This window comes from Salmo salar, chromosome ssa17 (genome assembly GCF_905237065.1).
Source record: "Salmo salar chromosome ssa17, Ssal_v3.1, whole genome shotgun sequence".
Lineage (NCBI taxonomy): Eukaryota > Metazoa > Chordata > Actinopteri > Salmoniformes > Salmonidae > Salmo > Salmo salar.
In genome coordinates, this window is record NC_059458.1 from 60,826,467 (window position 1) to 60,848,177 (window position 21,711).

Consider the following 21,711-nt stretch of genomic DNA (forward strand, 5'->3'; position numbering starts at 1 on the left):
TGCTTGTAAAATTACTTTAAAATGTAGATATTTGAATATAGGTAGATCATGTTTGGTTGATTTTAAGGGGGGTAGCAATAACAGTCAAATACAATCAGGTCTCAGCTCACTAGCTAGGTCAATGGAGAACCGGTTATACATGCAATAACACAAATCAAAACCTTGAGTTTATATCTGAATTAGTTGGCCCATAACTATACCGAATGAGTCTTCCTTTCGACAACACAAAGTTGATTTAAATAAAATGGCTAATTGTCATTATTGCATATGAGCAGAAGATAGAACTGTGTTCCTTGACCCACCCTTTTCCTTGGACACTTTAAAACATTCAGAGAACTGGTGAGGTACAAGAATAAAGAGGTTTTTCCATGACAAAAAAAAAATAAACAGGTTTGGTAAAAAACCTTGATCTGAGAGACAGACAAGATGGCCAACAGAGCTGAGGGTAGAACACTTAACTGTCCTATAATGTACAGTAAAAATGGCTGCATAAGTGCCTTTTAAGCTCTCAAGGAGAAAAATATTTCAGAAAGGTATTTATTGTTGAGGCATCATTTCGTTAAGTTAACCTGTGCTATCCACTCACGTCCAACCGTTTGTGAAAAGAGTATGAGAACAAATCCTTCAGAAAAAAACTTTATACTCCTTTCGGTTGTTTAAAAGATCACTGCTACATTAAAACCACACGTACTTATGAGCAACATCAGAAAAGGCTTTGAAGACAATTTCCTCTACACTGTTCTGCCTATTGGTTGCTTTTACACGTCCCGCCTCCTCATTATTGGTGTTGATTGGCAGTGTCCAGGTCCAATAACATGGCAGCGTGATTCATTAAAACACTGTAGGTTGCAGTGAGGTTATTTGGGAGGGGTTGGTCTCCCTGGAAATGGCACAGTCTGTCACACCAGTCTGGGGTTTAGGACTGTCTGCCCCTCAGACAGGCCCGTTGACTGCTGGCATCTCTGGGCACTGGGGCGGATCCTCTCTGGAGGGGGGGAGAAGAAGAGAGGGTGTAGAGACACACAATTTAAGAAAGTGAGGAAGATGGGGAGAGAGAAGATGGAGACAAAGTGAGTGGAGGGTGATAACATAATCCTACAGTGCAGACCACCTCCCCTTCTCTGGCAGGCTAGAGTTCACAGTAAATATTTCTACAGGCTCACAACGCTGGCAACTAGCAATGCTATTGTTCAATGTCCAGATGTGTGGCTTGGCTCTGGCTGTTTGGAAAAGGAAACCGGGTTGCTAGAATATTTTTAGCCTTGATCTGCCTGGGATCTCTACGTGCAAGCATGCATTATTTGTACACACACGAGCTGGCACCTACTTGTTGTCTGTCTGAGGGGTGGGGGCTGAGGCTGGCGGTGTGTCTGCTGCAAGCTGTGCCTTTGGGGGGGACTTGGGGGTGTCTGTGAGGGACAGTTTTTCCAGAGGGATGGGGTTCTCCTCACTGTAGCACAGAGAGAAAAGGTTAGGTTTTTTCCCCCTTCTTGTTAGTCATCAACAGAAGTGTGTGTAGAAAATAAACGTGATGAGTCTTTTGAATTGAACTGTTAAACTGTATTTTGGTAGTTTAACCACTTGAAATCTTATTTAAAATGCTAGTGATTCTTCCTCTTCAGTAAAGCACATTCATAGTTCATGGGAAGCTCCCTGGATTTATAAACTCTGAATCCAGTCATTTCAGTTCAAGTCCAGTGTATAATTACTTCAATGTGGTAGTTATGTTTCAAATATAGATGTTTATTTACATGGGTACTAAGGCTTGAGTGGACTTCTACAGAAAATGATTTAGCATTGACTGCGAGTATGACGAGACTGTAACTCATTTTAAACCAACCTTTTGACTTCTGCTTTCTTGTTGGCGCCCGAGCTGGTGGTTTCCGTTACGGCGGCGGCAGTCTTGTCGTCCTCCTCGCTGTCGGAGCCCCCGGAGGAGCTGCTATCTGAGGCTACGAGGGGAGCCTTCCTACCCTCACCCACTGGCCACTCACCACCGGCAGAGGGGCTCGCACCTGGACACACAATCACTATCGCTTTGGCTTGTGCGTTAAGTAATGAAAGCCTTGTAAAACGTTTTATTGTTCTCAAATGCAATAATGACCGTCTCCACAAGGGGGAGCTAAGCCAAACCTCCCATCATCCCACACTCACCACTCTTGTCCAGACCCGGTTTGACTTGTTTGTCTGCGTCACTGCTGCCTACGGGAGAGCTGCATCTGGGGCCAGCCTCTGGGCTGCAGGGAGAGGAGGTAAGCTTCAGGTACAGAGAACTGACAACACACTACTCGGTATGTCACACAATGAAGTAATCAACAAGGTCTCATGTTGGTGATTTAAAAAGGTCTTACTAAAAACATGTTGATAAATTGACAAGTTACAATATCCCAGACACTAACATCAAATGTATATAAAATTGTATGGAGAGTGTTTGGTTCCCACCTGCTGAAAGGTTGGAACTCAGTGAAGTTGGCCCAACCTGCCTCCTGTTTGTCTCCTCCACACCCCCCTGGGGAATCCCAGCCTGCAGGACCTGGAGAGGACGAGTTACCCCCAGCTTCCCCGAAACTCGCTGTCCAGCTTGGACCTTCACATGATAACATGGTAAGATGAAAAAAATCTACAATAATGGTTTTCGCAAAGTGGAAACCATTCATGATGACTGTAATTGATTGAGTAAATATGGGTAATAAGCATAGTTTACAAATAGCTGATTGACTGCAGGGCGTACTGGGAGTGTTGTCCTTGCTCTCCTCCAGGCTGCCTGGATCTGAGGCACACTGTCTGGAGTCGTCATCCTCGTCTGAGCCCGACCCGCGGTCCCGCTCCCGACCCCCGTTCTCCAGACTGCTCCTGGAGCTGCTCTCTGAGGTGTGGGACACCCCAAACCTGACACACACACACAGAGAGAGAAAGAAGAGCTGTTTGATGAGACAAAGAGAAAATCGAGGGAGAGAGCTACACATTGGCATAACATCCCCTACTTTGTTTTTGGATCTTGAATTTTTACCAACCTTGTTCTGGATTTGACTTGTGTTGCATAGTTAATCTCCTTCTCCTCCCAAATGTCGTCCTCCTCTTCAGCATCGTCAAACTGACGTATCCTCTCTTTACAGCAGGCCTCAAAGGCAGTAGCGTTGGCCTGCATTCACACACAGGGAGAGCGAAACGCATGTAAACATTTAACTTTCACTACACACACAATGAAGCTGGTAGACATTACAGAACAATACAACAACTTACACTATTATCATCAGCATCTAGATTGAAGTTTATTTCTGCAATCCGGTCAAATGTGGCACTTAGGAAAGGAAGGAAACAAAATAGCGTTTAATGCAAACAGCAGCTGTTAGCCCCCCCAGAGGTCTTTGTCATAGCAAACTGCTGTACAGTCTGTTTCAAAGCTGATTTCTGGTTATTGGAGAAGGAATAGTGGAACGGATGACTAAACTCACTTGATGTTTTCATCATGCTCACTGAACTCCTCATCGTTGAACCCAAACTGATCCACAAAGTTGGCAGTCATCTGCTGGATCTGATAGTCTGAGAAAGCCTGGGGGGGGAAACATGAAATAATGATCTTTCCTCATGGGCAGACAAATGTGTCGCCGTGGTGCTGTGGCTTCCTACCTGTTGGAGTGACAGATCGTTGGGGAAGGGACTCTCCATATCATCATCTTCACTGGAGGAGTGCAGGTTATGGGTGCTCACCTGGGACACACAGGACAGACAAGAGAATTAGAGTGAGGAAATGACAGACAGAATGTGTAGAAGGGAATTCTTGTGTGATTGAGCAAGAAAAAAAGGGTGTCTATGTGTGTTGGAGAGACACGGAGGATGGTGACTGAATGGTTGATACCAGTTCCACTGTGTTTCTCCTGTTGGTCTCTCTCAGGGTCTCATCCACAAAGCTCTCCCAGCGTCCTCTGCAGTCCTCTGGCAACTCTGCAATATCACAGACCAGTTCTAACTCTGAGCACTCACCCAGGCACAGTAACCGGCAGTGGAACATTCTTTTATGAATACAGAAGTGGTAATCTGGCAGCTCATCAAAAACACACATACCTTTGATGAGGTCACTGATCTGGGACTGGACCGGTCCTTTCTCTAGGTTCTGTACCACCATGTTGGCCATCCTGGTCAGGTGACCCATGTTACCTCTCCTAGCGCCGCCCTCCGCCCTGCGAGACAAAACCACACACCGGTTAATGACATCTAACAGACAATACTATCATGTTAGATACCACCACTGTAATGAAACAATACTAAAAGCAGTTCTACAGATTTCAGTGTCTGACATGTCTTACTGTATTTGATCGTTCTCCTCCCAGGCGTCCAGGATCCTCTGTACCAACCGACACTTCTGGAAGAGCTGGGGAGGAAGTAAAATTAAAAATAAATACATTCAGAGACAACATAAAAACAGAATAATAATGTATAACGCTCTCGGACCAACAGGCTCCGAGACGGCTTCCACCCCCAAGCCATAAGACAGCTAAATAGTCAACATTCACAACACTCACACACACTTTTACACTCATATGCTGCTGCTACTCTGTTCTCATCTATCCTGATGCCTAGTCACTTTACCCTGCCTTCATGTACATAGCCTCTACCTCGTACCTCTGCACATTGATTGATTTTACCATTTTTGCATCGTAGGGAAGGGCTCATAAGAAAATAAAATGTGATGTTTTACACTAAGCTATTACTGCACATAGACAGATAAACGCAGAGCTACCAAGCCACCTACATGTGCCACCAGGGTGTTGTGAAGGGTGGTCTCCTCCACCTGGTCGCTGGACTTCGCTGGCTCCCCAGCTTCACCTCCTGCCTCCCCCTGGTTCTCTGGGCCTGCCGAGGTCTTCTCCTCCTCGTGGTTCTGGAGGCCCGGGATGGGCCGCTCCTCTGGGACAGAGTGGTTCAGGATGGACGCCACACACAGCTCCACTTGGAAGTGCAAGAAGTTATTCCATGAGTACTTGAAGAACAGGTCCTGTGGAGAGCAAAGAGCGAGAGAACCGTGGTGACCGATGGTGGGTGACAGAACAAGAGAGAGCAAGAATGCGAGTGTGAACGACAGAAAGGAGAGGAAGTGAATAAAATAAAAGTTCAAGAGGGTGAACAAATGAATGAATGCGAAAGAGATAATGACAAGTTGATGAAACCCGGCGGTGCAGACACACCAGTAGCTGGTCCATTGTGGTGAGCTTGCAGAGCTCCTGACAGACACTGGGGGCGCTGGTCTGCAGCAGGGCGGCCACTAGCCGGGCCACGTGAAGGCGGGCGTTCCCCAGCGGCTCCTCCAGAAGGCCAACGGTCGTCAGTATTGCACTTTTCTACACACAGAAACACACACTGTGTTCAATTCAAGTACTAAACAGTCCATCAACAGTCAAACGTACACAGGAAGAACTGTGTTGGAACAAGTTGATTCAATTGTGTGTTAATGGTTGGAGCCGAGGTAAACACCCTGAACAGTTACTTTTATAAATTATGGTTGGAATTCTACTGCAGTCTGTTGGCCTCCAACATAATCAAATAAGAACATTTTGACTAAAAGTATTATTTGTATGTTTCATGACTGAGTCTCTTTCTTTCTTAGTACCCACTGACCACTGTAAATTGATCAGCCATACGGCCATACTGTATGTCCTTACCTTGGGGGGATTCAGGAGAAGCTGCTGGAAGTCCTTTAGATGGGGCTCAATGGCATGTAGAATACTGCTGTTGACAGTGTAAGACCTTTCATATCCCTGAGAATAGAGATCCATCAGCCCCTCCAACCTGGGACGGCGAGAGAGAACGAGGGAGGGATAAGGAAAAAGATGTTCACATGCTAAAATAGCTGGAGAGATGGTCCCTGTCCAGAAACAACCTCTAGCCCCTACCTTAAGCATTTGTGGAGATCTGAGATGTGGTGATAAATCCAGACAGCCTATCAGAAGGCAAGGTGGATGTATTAACATATTGCTTAAATCTATCATATCCTTTTAAGATCTCCACAAGTGGCTAGAGGTTGTTTCTGGACAAGGCAATGGAAAGAGATGAGGGAGGGAGAGTTTATTTGAGGAGAGAGAACAGTTGTTCCACTCACCCGGACCTCCTGGTCTCCAGTAAGGTAAGTAGCACTTGAGTTCCGTTAACAATGGAGGCCTCACTCCTCTCCCCCTCAAACATGGTCTTCAGGAGCCCCGCTACGCTCTCCTGCGACTCTAGTACAGCCAATAAGGGGTCGGCCTCGACGTTCTCCTGCATCTGATTGGCCTGGTCTCGACTAAGGCGGATGATGTCACAAAGCGTCTGGGACGCATTTGATTGTCTCTGGAAAATAGAAATAAAAAAGGATTCATACTTCTGACCAGACAGTTAATATCAACTGCCGTGCCTTGTCCAGGAGAATACTGCAATATCAGTCTAAGGTCTATGACTCACTTCCTCGTCTTTGCCGGTGTGGATGAGCTCTGTGAGTCTCTGAATCAGCTTCTCTTCGCTCAGCCACTGAGATAAGGAAAGAAAAAGTATGACAGGGAATGAATGAGAGAAATACAAGACGTCCAAATCAATAAGAAATTATATTTATAATTGAACAACATTTATGAGAACAGGAACAGCTGGCAGACAGTGGCAGCTTACATTGAGGACCTCCTGTCTCAAGGGGGCAGGCTCCACACAGCTGATGAGGCGAAGCAGCAGGTCCATCATGGCGGAGGCGTCGATGTGTTTCAGCACCAGGCCGATGAAGCCATCCTTTTTCCTCAGGAAGGAGATTACCTGGAGCAAGAGACATTTGGTGAGCTCCAGGTAGGTCCTTACACTTTCTTTATCCACCTCTATAACTTCTTGGGCATTGAGGTTACCTGTTCTGTTTTCCTAGCGATGAGGTTGCCGATGGTCTTGCTGAAGAAGCTGGCTAGTAGCGGGTTGAGGGGCGGGTCCTGCTCCAGGAAGTGGTAGAGAGTCTCCAGGAGTGACTCGTCCCCGCCCAACTTGTCGTTGATGAGGGACACGTCTGATGTCAAGAGCTCACAGGCGATGTTAGGGAACCTGTAGCGGGGGGACAACAGGATGAGAGGGGGAGAAACAGTCTAAGGAAAGGCTGTGTGGGAGGGAGGTGTACAGTCTATTAATTCTTGAAATATAACTTTTACGATGCTTGGAAATATTCTGACAACGCTCATTTCGTCAATTCTGAATTCATGTTTATTGGACGGAGTATGCTGAAGACCACGTTGTGCATGCTATGTTAACAGACCCAATCAAGATCAGGGCCCAGTTTCCCAAAAGTATCTTAAGGCTAAGTTCTTTGTTAGAACCATAGGATCCTATCCTAACTCAGCCTTAAGATTCTATTGGGAAACAGGGCCTATTTAGTGTTCTTTGTGTCTTGTAAGCTACTTCAGAGGGCATGCATAGAACTAGGAATTAGAATAGTAAAGTAATAGGATCTCTGATCATGTTTCAAACCCAACGCCACCTGTTGTACTCTTCTGTTACATTAGAAGGACCAACCTAAAAACATTAACTCATTTAGAGGCATACATCATGGCACTGGTAGTTCTGTTCCCAGTTCATGACGCTGAGAGTTCAAAACATCATAGTGTTTCTGCACTGTCAATTATCAGTCTTCAACCTTAAAGCCTTCATAAACGTATCTTGGCTCCCACTAAATCCGGGATTCAATCCAATCACGAGTTATAGGCATTGTGGCTTTTAAAGGCAATGTTCCGTTTTTGCAGAGATCCCATTCACAGTAAAAGCTGCATAAGAAAAAAAAAGAAAAAATGTAACCTTTATTTAATTGGGCAAGTCAGTTGAGAACAAATTCTTATTTACAATGACGGCCTACCCCGGCCAAACCTGGATGACGCTGGGCCAATTGTGCGCCGCCCTATGGGACTACCAATCATAGCCAGATGTGATGCAGCCTGGATTCGAACCAGAGACTGTGGTGACTCCTCTTGCACTGAGATGCAATAATTGAATATGTCTGCTCAATCGAAATTGCCTTTAAAAGCCTCAATGCCTATTATATAACCCGCAATGCGATTGAATTCCAACTTATATATTTGACATATTTTCAAAGAAATGTCACATTTCCTGAAGGAGACAGCGGGTGAGAATTAACAACCTGGCCTCACGTCTAAACTTGTGGGTTCAAATCTAGCAAGCTGTGTTTTTGTTTAAACAATTCTCAACATCAAATATTTGAAGAGAACTGTGTATTTTTGGGGGCGTATGAGGTAAGACCATTGCCTCAAGCATTGGGTCAAAGGTTTGAATCTAGCTGGCTGTGCTTGTTTGTTCTACTCAACCTCAACTGTGTAAAGAGAGCATGTATAGTGAAGTACTCAGTGGCTCTGGAGTAAGAACCTTGCCTCAAACTGATGGTTGTGGGTTCAAAGTTAACTGGTCGTGTTTGTGCTTTCACAATTCTCAATGTCAATCATATGCAAAGGCATGTATGAACTGTGAAGGTGTTGTGGCTCTGGGGTAAGAACCTTGCCTCCCATACTGATGGTCATGGGTTCAAATCTAACTCTGCTGGTTTTATTCATGTTCTTGGGGAGTGGCTGCCACAAATGGTTGGAGGGCAGTGGTGTTGGAAGGGAGTGATGAGCAGATGGGATAAACCCCCCCTACCCCCACCTTCGTAACACTGAACAGCAGTGATTATTTCCCCAAAAAGTGGGCACTGTAGGCTTTAATGCTGAATCAGTTTTGGAATACTGACTGTTCAAACGTTAGAAGTGACCAAATCGGGTGTGTATGCACAGACAGCAGTCATTAGCTCACTAGTTAGTAACGATGGGTGTGTGCGCAGTGGTGTTGTAATAGTAACAACGGGTGTGTGCACAGTGGTGTAGATTGATTGGTGATGGTGCGTCCTATCCCTGAAAGTTATGTAGCAAGCTAAGATGACCACATCGTCGGCCATGGACGTGTCCCAGTTGCTTTGAATGTTAGAAATCTTAAAGTAACAATTTTAAAGCCTCAAAAGGCCACGGCACTCAACTAGCTAGCTTTCTAGCACATTCACTCATTTCTAAACAATTAACAAGCTAGTTAGTTTTGACAAGAACAGGTGGTAGCTGAGTAGCTAGCAAGCAACAAGATATGCCAAATAACAGTAAAAACCACTTGAGGGTAAATAAATCAGATTTGACTGTTCAGACAAGTTGCATGGCCATGAATCGGATTTGTAGCCGATTTCAAACCACCTTCGAATGTGGTTTGAAATGTGGCTTGAAATATCTGATTCCATGTGCTTTTTGACCGTTCACACTGCAAGAGAAAAAGAACAGATTCAAAACAAAATGTATGATTTGAGTCACTTCAAACTGCCAATGTGAACAAGGCTTTAGTTTTTATAGGCAAAATCTGTATTTCAATATCAAGTGGCCATGGTGCTCCAGCCCCTTTTACCTCTAATCATCACAGCTGCCATTCAACCAACTCTGCAGATGACAACTCCGTAGACATAACTGGATTTGAACTCTCAACCTCTCGGTTACAAGGCGAAGCCCCCACAGCCACAAGCTCTTTCACTCTAGACAGAGATCTCGGTGTGTTAGACATTGAGAATCACAGGAAAACAAAGAATGTAATAGCGTGTACGCATGCTGGTCTTAGGTTGAAACTTGGCAGTTGGTACTTATCCACTGAGCATAGAACCCAGGCCATGTTAGAGCATGTTACGGACAAGCCCCTTTCACTTTGCACAACTGGTCTTTAGAGGAAAGGTCAGTCCGTGATGGCTTAAGCATAGGGTGTATTTGAATATTTATTTCATTAAAAGTATCTTTTGTTTAGCATAAATTCTCTTACAATAATGACATAGTATACACGTGTGTTGAGCAGCCACTTTCAGCCCATCCCGCTTCCCCCTCGGGCGACCCTTTCTCACTTAAAGCGGCTCTTCTCCTCTAGGTCAGCAGGGGGCTCTGTGGTGATGAGGTTGACCAGCTCTGTCATGCAGTGGTCCTGGGAGAGGAAGAGCAGCAGCCGGCGGTTCTGGGCCTTGCACTCCTGCAGGACATCATCCTCCTCCATGAGCTCCCGCAACGTCACGTCCTCCCGGTCCAGCAGCTGGTCGATGTGGGACGTGGTGTGCAGGTCAAACTTCCAGAACATGGTGGCTGCTTGGACAGAGGACACAGCCCTAGAAGGTAGGAGAGAGTCAGAGAGAGAGGGATGCAATGATGGCATGGCGCCCTAGTAGCAGCCTAAGCAGAGAGCTCCTTTAAATATGGTTTTTCAACAACAACAAAAAATACTATAATTATCAGCCGTTTCGTTTTTTAACATTGAGTTTTGCTGCATATTTCTGGTGGTTATGTAGCCCTCTACAAGATCATCACCAGACACTTCATCTCCCTGACTACCTTCCTCTGAGCAAGCCATGAACTGTCCCTCTCCATCTTTAAAGGATGCATGCACTCAAAGGTTTGGCCTCTATTGGTTGATCTAGCCAACTATAGCTTGGCTACTCATGATGATGTACTGGTTGACCTAGCCAACTATAGCTTGGCTACTCATGATGATGTACTGGTTGACCTAGCCAACTATAGCTAGGCTACTCATGATGATGTATTGGTTGACCAAGCCAACTATAGCTAGGCTACTCATGGTGATGTATTGGTTGACCAAGCCAACTATAGCTAGGCTACTCATGGTGATGTATTGGTTGACCAAGCCAACTATAGCTAGGCTACTCATGATGATGTATTGGTTGACCTAGCCAACTATAGCCAGGCTACTCATGATGATGTACTGGTTGATCTAGCTAACTATAGCTAGGCTACCCATGATGATGTATTGGTTGACCTAGCCAACCATAGCCAGGCTACTCATGATGATGTACTGGTTGACCTAGCTAACTATAGCTAGGCTACCCATGATGATGTATTGGTTGACCTAGCCAACTATAGCTAGGCTACTCATGATGATATTGCTTGCTTGTTTGTTTTTGAATCGCTTTGAGATGAAAATAAATCTAATAAATGATTTTGATTGAAGAGGAAGAAAAAGGAGGAGATTAAAAGAGCTGAGGTTCATGCGGAGGGGAGGGTAACAGGGGAAATAAACAAAGAAACGGATGAAAACAATGAAGCAGGAACATGGTCACTGGCTCTGTCCACACATGAACAACAAACTCATTACAGATATCATTTGAGATGTAACCTCCAGTAATTGTGCTTACCAGTAGAAGAAATGTGGGTATCTTTAATCAGATCTCCCTCAGACAGGCAGGCATTTGTGTTTGTGCAGACGGCAGAGAGCGTGGCGAGGCCTGGCATTTATCAGCATGGGTCTCCTCTTAGAACACAGGCATCCTTAGTACACAACACACTGAAAGGCTCACCATAACCTGAGAGAGAAGGGGATGGGGTTACAATAAATTATAATTAAATTCATATAGGACCTTGCATCAGATCTCAAAGGTATCTATTATTAGTCAGCAGCAGTATTTGCATAGTCATCTTTAAACACAAGATGCATGTGTTGCATCAGATTTACCCAGACTACTCGACATCACAAGGAAGATTCTGAACAGAGCTTTTCTAGAAATATGTTTGTCTGGCTGCCATTAGTTATAGGATCATGACCTAGCCTTCTAGTTAGTAGACTGCTAGTGAGAAAGCTGTAGCGGGGTTTGACTTTAGAAATCTTAGCCTCGGGCAGCCGAACCCTAAGTCAACCTGCTTCTATAGAATTCTTAGCTTTCAGTTATGAATGAGACAATGAACTGATGTGCCAACGGCCTGTCCTGACTTGCCTTGTGGCTTATATAAAAATAAAAAAAGAGAACTAGGCCTAGTCTAATGTTATATATCAACTCAACTTAGCCTAACAACGGTGAAATGTGCAACGTTTAGTGTTGTGTCGTCAAGAACACTAACAATAAAAGAACTCCAGCTAACTTAATTACTTGACGACAGTAGTGAATGGCATTTAGGCCAACAATGGAGAGGCTCACACAGAAAAATAGGCACACCATCAACTAAGAGATGCTGGCTGGAAAATCTTAAACAAAATTCCAGATGCATGCTTTGGGTCTTGTTAGGCCTACGCAAATGCTTTATGAAATGAGATAAGCATTTTGAAATGGATTATAGGCTTGCACAGGCTACCAATTACGGTCAAATGCATGAGTACTTTGTCTGAAGTCTAATGTATGAACAATGGGCTGACTAGCAGGGTTAGCTGCCTAGCTACTACAATGAATATCATTATCTGTATGCTTTAAAATATATGCAGAAGTAAAGATACCTTTCCTGGACCCTCACTCATACATCACTAATGTGAAAAGGTTGTGGTTAGCTCTAGCTACTTCACTGTTCTTGACGTCAGCATTTCACACTGAACAACCTAGCTATAGGTCTAGGCAACCACAACTATAGACAGGAAATTAGAATAGTTTTGAAAAATCTGTTGGCTATGGTTGCTATGATAAACACACTAACTAGCCTATCAAGACCATTATTCAGACATGTTGGAAGGGACAAAAATCAAACCAACTTGCTTAGTCAACAAAAGACGAATGTGCTGGCCGGTGCAATATAACACTGACTGGCCGCCCACACAACACAAGAATGGGTCTGAAAAAGAAAAGCAAAGTGTTTCCTACTTTTCCCTCTTATTTGGACAATCCTGCACGTGCGGGAGCGTCCATCTGGCATACATTTACACAGAGCACACTAGTGCAACAATAACCCCGAGAGCTCCCCTGTGGATGCTACACAGGAAAAAGCTCAAACTTGACTTCTCATCTAAAATAAAACTCACCAGGGACCTCTTCAACAAAACAGTCCACTGGCTGAAAGAGTAAATGATGAAAAGAGGAACAATGGTTTAAGAGCAATCAACTGGATGCTATGACCCAACAGTAGCCTGTCATTAAAACCTGTTGTGGATAGGGGGCAGTATTTTCATGGCCGGATAAAAAAACGTACTCTATTTAATCTGGTTACTACTCTTGCCCAGAAACTAGAATATGCATATAATTAGTAGATTTGGATAGAAAACACAAAAGTTTCTAAAACTGTTTGTATGGTGTCTGTGAGTATAACAGAACTCATATGGCAGGCAAAAACCTGATAAGATTCCAAGCAGGAAGTGGCCTGTGACAATTTGTAGTCCTTCTGTTGCATCTCTATCGAAATTACAGTATCTGAGCTGTTACGTGACACTTTATAAGGCTTCCATTGGCTCTCTAAAGCCTCCAGAAACCGGATTGACGCGTCTCCTGTCTCTGGGCAGATAACAGCAGCACAGTTTGTCAGTGGACTGCCTGGTGACAGAGAGACTGGAGATGCGCGTTCACGAGACCTCGCCATTTTTTTATTTTCCTCTTTGAATGAATACAACATTGTCCGGTTGGAATATTATCGCTATTTTATGAGAAAAATAGCGTAAAAATTTTAAACAGCCATTGACATGCTTCTAAGTACGGTAATAGAACATTTTGCATTTTTTTGTCACGAAATGCGCTCGCGCGTTACCCTTTGTACAGTGACCTGAACGCACGAACAAAACGGAGGTATTTGGATATAACTATGGATTATTTGGAACCAAAACAACATTTGTTGTTGAAGTAGAAGTCCTGGGAGTGCATTCTGATGAAGAACAGCAAAGGTAATACCATTTTTCTAATAGTAATTCTGAGTTTAGTGAGCCCCGAAGTTGGCGGGTGTCTGAATAGCTAGCCTGTGATGGCTGAGCTATGTACTCAGAATATTGCAAAATGTGCTTTCGCCGAAAAGCTATTTTAAAATCTGACATAGCAATTGCATAAAGGAGTTCTGTATCTATAATTCTTAAAATAATTGTTATGTATTTTGTCAACGTTTATGAGTAATTTAGTAAATTCACCGGAAGTTTTCGGTGGGTATGCTAGTTCTGAACATCACATGCTAATGTAAAAAGCTGGTTTTTGATATAAATATGAACTTGATTGAACAAAACATGCATGTATTGTATAACATAATGTCCTAGGAGTGTCATCTGATGAAGATCAAAGGTTAGTGCTGCATTTAGCTGCGGTTTGGGTTTTTGTGACATATATGATTGCTTTGAAAATGGCTGTGGGATTATTTTTGGCTGGGTACTCTCCTGACATAATCTAATGTTTTGCTTTCACTGTAAAGCCTTTTTGAAATCGGACAATGTGGTTGGATTAACGAGAGTCTTATCTTTCAAATGGTGTAAAATAGTCATATGTTTGAGAAATTGAAGTTATAGCATTTTTAAGGTTTTGTATTTCGCGCCACGCTCTACCATTGGATATTGGTGAGGCGTTCCTCAACAGGTTTTAAGCAAAGCAAGTGGCTTATGGGGCAGCATAGTAATGCAGCGTTCGTTCACACACTCGTCAGACATTCCTATTTCCTAGTTGTGATGTCGGATATACAACTGTTTCATTCATGTGCTTTTTGATCGGAACAATTCGTCAACCAACAAGATTTTAGTTAGCTTGATAAGCTAGCTAACATTAGTAATAATAAAAGTTTGCTAGCTTGCTTAACATTGACAATATGGTCAATCTAGCTTCTTTATCCATATTTATAAGGTTGTAGTTGTCAATAACGCCACAACAACTTTCTCAGAGTTTCTCCACTTGTAATTCAGACTTGGAGGGTCGTTTAAGTGTAACTTCCCAGTCGGAACTAGGAATTTCTGATAACACATGAACGCAGCATAGACAGAGAAAACAGAGGGCAGGCTGTCACAAATCGTAGATGGCTTCCTTTCCTTGTTTCCTCACCTTCATGACCACTGATTAGATATGCAAAAGCAAAATGGTGGAAACTTATAGTCTACTACGATCGGTGGTTATGAAGGAGAGTTGATTGGGAAAGGAGGCTATCGAAGATAATTGGGACATAGCCAGGCTCTCCTATTTCCTAATTAGGTGCTTATCAGTCTCAGTTGGCTGCACTGCTAAGCACCTGCAGGTGTGCTTCTCCATGAGTTGCTAACAAAAGTAGCAACAGGGAGCCTCATTTAAGATGCTCTTTCTTGTTGCCACCTTATACCTAGGATTCAAGATGTGGTTGGTTTTGGAGAATTGCTTTATTACGAACATGACCATTTTGTTTTGTCTGTAGGCCTATCAAGGACCTCAGCCACAGCCTTTTCTCCCCGCTTCCATTACTTAGATGCAGGCAGTATACTTACCCTGCCCCCACTCTCCAATGGACATGTATCATTGCTTCAGTTGTCCAAGTGTATATTATTTGTAGTATTGTCTCATGTAAACATTTATTTATATTATCGTTTCATTCACTTCAACACTCCCCCAATTCTACTTTTCAGTATTGATAATTTCTTTGGCTCAGTTGGTAGAGCATGGTGTTTGCAACGCCAGCATGGTGTGTGCAACGCCAGGGTTGTGGGTTCGATTCCCACGGGGGGCCAGTACAAAAATAAAAATAAATGCATGAAATGTATGCATTCACTACTGTAAGTCGCTCTGGATAAGAGCGTCTGCTAAATGACTAAAATGTAAATGTAAAAAACATTTGCAAGATGAAGAACCCTTTAGGGTCTACTATCACTCCTTGTCTGACAATGCAGGGACAAGTGTTCTGTAGAACTGTAAAATGATATGTTGGTGGCCTTGGCAAGAAATGCACATCAACTGCTGAGTGTTGGAAGCTCACATTTCTGTTTACTTCACAAGTCACTACAGTAGTACTTGCTGGCTACTTCTATTCACTACTTGGAGATTTGACATTGATTATTTATAAGCTAAAGCTGCCAGTGCCAAACCCTTGCCCTGCAGTTGGAAACGGGGTTGAGTTTGTTTGTTCGTTCAATGGATAGAAATTCCAAGACCGTCGATTTGTTTCTAGACAACTATAATTTTACGGTGTGGAATTTTCCGCAACAAGTATACCTTCACGAATGCAGGAAGTAACATGTTAGTTAGTTAACATTTCTTGCAACCAAGACATGATCTTGAACGAACTTCACTTCTCTCTTTTTGGTCTTGCTAACGTCGAATGTCTGAACAGCAGCAGCTAACGTCAGCTAGTATTAACGTTAGTTAGCTAGGACACATTAGCAAGCAACCTAATTCAGTTAGCAAAGTAGATTGGCTAAGCCAGAGGGATTCGACACAGTCAAAGGCGGAGAGAATCCTGAGCCGCTAGCTATCCAGGTAGTTAGCTAACTTAACGCTAGCATACAATTTAACTAGCTTTAGTACAAGGACTTGAGCAAATTATCATCAACTTTGTCGCCAGATGGTTAAAGGGCTGGTTGTCGGCGTTAGTTTCTCTCCGAGTCCGATAACTAGCAGCTAACGTTAACTAACATTAGCATAACTTTAGCTGACTAAATTGGCAAAAGCTAGCTAACCCTATTTAGCTAACTAAACTAGGTACTGATAGCTTAACCAGGTATTTTAAGTCGCCAAGCACAAATAACTCACCCGCTTTAGTTAGCCAACGTTGGTCCCGAGAAACTTACCGTGTTGTTCAAAGTTTGCAATCCACTCGTCTGTATGGCTAGAAGTTAGCTAACGTTAGTTAGCGAACTAGCCAAACGTGATTTGTTTTGATGGTTCAGGCTGACGAGCAGTACGAGCAAAGTATCTGTCAACCTGGTGACACGGATATTATTCTCTTGCGATGTGGCAACGGACAGGCCTCACATGTGTACCTTGTATATTCAATATTATTACGCGTAATATCTATGTATGTTCTCTACAGTACATACATTGAAAAGCTAGCCTGTTACAAGCTAAAGCAGGAAAAACTCGGTCATATTTTCGAAACAAAATGGCGAATATTCTCGCGGAGGCGCGCAGGGGAGTGCGCATTGACTTCTTCTATGGCCTGGGTGTCAAACTCATTTTTCCCTGGGGCCGCAAAATTGGTTATGTTACTGTACCTCACCATCTACATTTGCAAAATATAGTCCTCTATCCATCGTTTTTGTCATTTTTGATACACCCTGTTTACCTTTAATTTCCGTGATTATTAGGGAGCTGGACACATTCAATAAACTGTTTAAAAAAGGTCCATTATCATTTCGACACAGTTTCGAGTTGGTTTTAGTCATTTTAAAGTATACTGATCAAATATATAAACACAACATGCAACAATTTCAAAGATTTTACTGAGTTACAATTCATATAAGAAAATCAATCAATTTTAATTAATTAATTAGGCCCTAATCTATGGATTTCACATGACTGGGAATACAGATATGCATTTGTTGGTTACAGATAACTTTTTAAAAAGGTAGGGTCCCATAATTTTCTTCAATGGCTGTGCGAAGTTGTGGATATTGGCGGGAACTAGAACACGCTGTGCCTGTGGTACGGGGTCAATCCAGAGCATCCCAAACGTGCTCAATGGGTGACATGTCTGGTGAGTATGCAGGCCATGGAAGAACTGGGACATTTTCAGTTTATGTACAGATCCTTGCTACATGGGGCCGTGCATTATCATGCTTATGCCTGCCCATAGCATAACCCCACCGCTACCATGGGGCACTCTGTTCACAATGTTGACATCAGCAAACCGCTCGCCCACACAGCGCAACACAGGTGGTCTGTGGTTGTGAAGCCAGTTGGACATACTACCAAATTCTCTAAAACTACATTGGAGGCGGCTTATGGTAGATACATTACATTCTCTGGCAACAGCTCTGGTGGATATTCCTGCAGTCAGCATACCAATTGCATGCTCACTCAAAACCTGAGACGTCTGTGGCATTGTGTTGTGTGACAAAACGTAATATTTCAGAATGGCCTTTAATTGTCCCCAGCACAAGGTGCACCTGTGTAATGAATGCTGTTTAATCAGCTTCTTAATATGCCACACCTGTCAGGTGGATGGATTGTCTTGGCAAAGGAGAAATGCTCACTAACAGGAATGTCAACACATTTGTGCACAAAATTTGACAACCCTGTGCTTATGGAACACTTGTCTGCTTTTTGTACATATGGAACATTTCTGGGATCTTTTACTTCAGCTCATGAAACATGGGTACAACAAATTAAATGTTGCGTTTATATTTTTGTTCAGTGTATATTGAGTCATTTTGAAGTATATACTCCCTGATAGTCTAGCTTGAATTTCTGTGATTATTAGCGAGTTGGACACAGTCAAGAAACTGAATAAAAAGGCTTATTTTTTTACTCAAACCACCCGCTTTTAAACCACAAACTTTAAGGTGCATGCTGCCACCTACTGTGCTGGAGTGTGTGGTCAATCACAGTTTACATTAGCTCTACATGTATAAAAGGAAGCAAACCGATAAACATAAATCCACCTACCTAACTGTACTATTAGGAACATTTAAAAGAGCCCTACTAACTTCTAACAGACCCTTCCCCATCCCTTCCAAATCCATCCAAACCTGTCCAACCTCAATGACTCTACACTTCAATCTTTCCCTCTCTTCAACATAATTACAACAATATAACAACACATGCTCAAACGTTTCATCGACCATACACTCCAGACACAAACCATGCATTACATGCTTGCCAACCAGATGTAATGACGAGTGCAATGTACACTGTCCTAGACAAAACTGAGAAAACACCACCTTCCTTCCTAATCTGACCTTTGAATCTTGAGAGAGACGAGGAATAGACTATACATCTTTGCATCTGTTCCCTGTCGAGACTGTCGATTTATCAAACAATATAATTTCCATTATTACATTATGATTGGGATAAACAGTTGATTTTCTTATTTTTTTATTCACCAGCTCCTGGATGCCTGCATGGGGAATTTTATGTCTGTCCGCTACAGTTTTCAATACATTGGGACCAGGTTGGGGCTTAAGTGGATTGTTGACAATGAGCTGCATATTAATGTAAATAAATCACAAGTATATATGACATCTCCTGTCTGCGACATTACTGTGATAGTGGATCTAATGGTCTTGGCCTGCTCCTCTGATAAGGCATTTTTCCACTAGAGTGGACTAGAGGTCTTCGATAATTCCATCAAAAGATAATCAATTGATTTACCACTAATTACCAGTTGTATACAGAAATGACCATGCATCATCTGCACTGTCCATGGAATAACTTTTATTTTTCATGTATTGCTACAGATCTAATACAATGTTCAAGCATACGTTTTTCTGCACAAACACAATGCATTACAGTCGTGGCCAAAAGTTTTGAGAATGACACAAATATTAATTTCCACAAAGTTTGCTGCTTCAGTGTCTTTAGATATTTTTGTCAGATGTTACTATGGAATACTGAAGTATAATTACAAGCATTTCATAAGTGTCAAAGGCTTTTATTGACAATTACATGAAGTTGATGCAGAGTCAATATTTGCAGTGTTGACCCTTCTTTCTCAAGACCTCTGCAATTCGCCCTGGCATGCTGTCAATTAACTTCTGGGCCACATCCTGATTGGTGGCAGCCCATTCTTGCATAATCAATGCTTGGAGTTCGTCCAAATTTGTGGGTTTTTGTTTGTCCACCCGCCTCTTGAGGATTGACCACAAGTTCTCAATGGGATTAAGGTCTGGGGAGTTTCCTGGCCATGACCCAAAATATTGATGTTTTGTTCCCCGAGCCACTTAGTTATCACTTTTGCCTTATGGCAAGGTGCTCCATCATGCTGGAAAAGGCATTGTTCGTCACCAAACTGTTCCTGGATGGTTGGGAGAAGTTGCTCTCGGAGGATGTGTTGGTACCATTCTTTATTCATGGCTGTGTTCTTAGGCAGAATTGTGAGTGAGCCCACTCCCTTGACTGAGAAGCAACCCCACACATGAATGGTCTCAGGATGTTTTACTGTTGGCATGACACAAGACTGATGGTAGCGCTCACCTTGTCTTCTCTGGACAAGCTTTTTTCCGGATGCCCCATTCCTCAGCAGTTCAATCCCTGTACCTTTTGCAGAATGTCAGTCTGTCCCTAATGTTTTTCCTGGAGAGAAGTGGCTTCTTTGCTACCCTTCTTGACTCCAGGCCACCCTCCAAAAGTCTTCGCCTCACTGTGCATGCAGATGCACTCACACCTGCCTGCTGCCATTCCTGAGCAAGCTCTGTACTGGTGGTGCCCCGATCCCGCAGCTGAATCAACTTTAGGAGACGGTCCTGATGCTTGCTGGACTTTCTTGGGCGCCCTGAAGCCTTCTTCACAACAATTGAACCGCTCTCCTTGAAGTTCTTGATGATCTGATAAATGGTTGATTTAGGTGCAATCTTACTGGCAGCAATATCCTTGCCTGTGAAGCCCTTTTTGTGCAAAGCAATGATGACGGCACGTGTTTCCTTGTAGGTAACCATGATTGACAGAGGAAGAACAATAATTCCAAGCACCATCCTACTTTTGAAGCTTCCAGTCTGTTATTCGAACTCAATCAGCATGACAGAGTGATCTCCAGCCTTGTCCTCGTCAACACTCACACCTGTGTTAATGAGAGAATCACTGACATGATGTCAGCTGGTCCTTTTGTGGCAGGGCTGAATTGCAGTGGAAATGTTTTTGGGGTATTCAGTTCATTTACATGGCAAAGAGGGACTTTGCAATTAATTACAATTCATCTCATCACTCTTCATAACATTCTGGAGTATATGCAAATTGCCAAAACTGAGGCAGCAGACTTTGTGAAAATTAATATTTGTGTCATTCTCAAAACTTTTGGCCACGACTGTACATTTGCAACTCAATTATTATGTATGATAAAAATATAAATGACTTTATTATATTTTTTGTTATATTTGTATATTTTATTATATTTATTTGATGCTGCGTTGAGCTGGGATGAAATGCGGAAGATGGAATTCAAGGCGCATGCCGAGATGAAGCGAGGCTGAAAGAAGAGCGTGAGGTTCAAACCCAAACCAACATCTGTTCTCTCTGCTACCACACGGCAAGTGGTACCGGAGCGCCAAGTCTAGGTCCAAGAGGCTTCTAAATAGCTTCCACCCCCAAGCCATAAGACTCCTGAACATCTAGTCAAATGGCTACCCAGACTATTTGCATTGCCCCCCCCCCCCCCCCACACCACTGCCGCTCTCTGATGTCATCTATGCATAGTCACTTTAATTAACTCTACCTACATGTACATACTACCTCAACTAACCGGTGCCCCCGCACATTGACTCTGTACCGGCACCCCCCGGTATATATTGTTATATTTTACTGCTGCTCTTTAATTACTTGTTACTTTCATCTCTTATTCTTATCCATATTTTTTGAAACTGCACTGTTGGTTAGGGGCTTGTAAGTAAGCATTTCACTGTAAGGTCTACACCTGTTGTATTCGGCGCATGCGACTAATAAAATTTGAATTGATTTGAAATACAAGCACAATACTTTCTCCTTTGAGTCAAGCACAGAAGAGATAATTACGTGCCTGAAAACCCTGAGCAGTCAACGGATAGTGAACTCTCAGAAATTGAACCTGATAGAAGTGAAGAGGAAGAACCTGCACCGACAGGTGATGTGAAGGCTTCTGAGCCTCACCCCAATGATCAGGAAAATGGCCGAGATGACTCTAGCCCAGCGCGAGTACAATTCTTTGAAAAAGTAGATTCATGCCTTTTGGCGATCCATTTATGGTATCAGGCTGGGTGAAGAAGGAGTTGGTTCTTGTCAATTCAGTCAAGGTATCCAGAAGTGGACTTGAGTAGATTTTTTGTGTGTCTGCTGCCCAGAGGGAGAGGGCACTACGCGACTCGGGATGAGAGCTGTGTCCTGCTTTGCTCTCCGGA

At 43.2% G+C, this 21,711-nt stretch overlaps 1 protein-coding gene across 2 annotated transcripts; it reads right to left on the reverse strand.

Annotated features, from left to right (window-relative positions):
• Positions 1 to 16,806, reverse strand: ppp6r2a (protein phosphatase 6, regulatory subunit 2a). Of its 2 annotated transcripts, none has more exons than XM_014153298.2 (23): positions 16,477 to 16,806; positions 11,204 to 11,371; positions 9,908 to 10,162; positions 6,861 to 7,047; positions 6,637 to 6,774; positions 6,436 to 6,501; positions 6,098 to 6,324; positions 5,661 to 5,787; positions 5,187 to 5,339; positions 4,754 to 4,996; positions 4,308 to 4,372; positions 4,066 to 4,181; positions 3,860 to 3,945; positions 3,631 to 3,711; positions 3,456 to 3,553; positions 3,244 to 3,301; positions 3,015 to 3,142; positions 2,732 to 2,889; positions 2,443 to 2,587; positions 2,155 to 2,237; positions 1,841 to 2,015; positions 1,328 to 1,450; positions 1 to 985 (listed from the first exon to the last, which is right to left on the reverse strand). In XM_014153298.2, the coding sequence occupies exons 3-23, from the start codon at positions 10,132 to 10,134 to the stop codon at positions 934 to 936; spliced, it is 2,736 nt and encodes a 911-aa protein (XP_014008773.1). In that variant the 5' UTR covers positions 10,135 to 10,162; positions 11,204 to 11,371; positions 16,477 to 16,806; the 3' UTR covers positions 1 to 933. The 2 variants fall into 2 exon arrangements, with proteins under 2 accessions (XP_014008773.1, XP_014008772.1); XM_014153297.2 differs by having other exon boundaries at positions 2,705 to 2,889.
• Between the last annotated feature and the right edge of the window lie 4,905 nt (positions 16,807 to 21,711).

Excerpts from the sequence above, each read along its gene's own strand:
- ppp6r2a (XM_014153297.2), bottom strand. The coding sequence starts at position 10,134 with ATGTTCTGGAAGTTTGACCTGCACACCACGTCCCACATCGACCAGCTG. Across the intron at positions 6,325-6,435 it reads ACACCGGCAAAGACGAGGAA|AGACAATCAAATGCGTCCCA; the intron begins GTGAGTCATAGA and ends TCTATTTTCCAG. Across the intron at positions 2,890-3,014 it reads CAAGTCAAATCCAGAACAAG|GTTTGGGGTGTCCCACACCT; the intron begins GTTGGTAAAAAT and ends TGTGTGTGTCAG.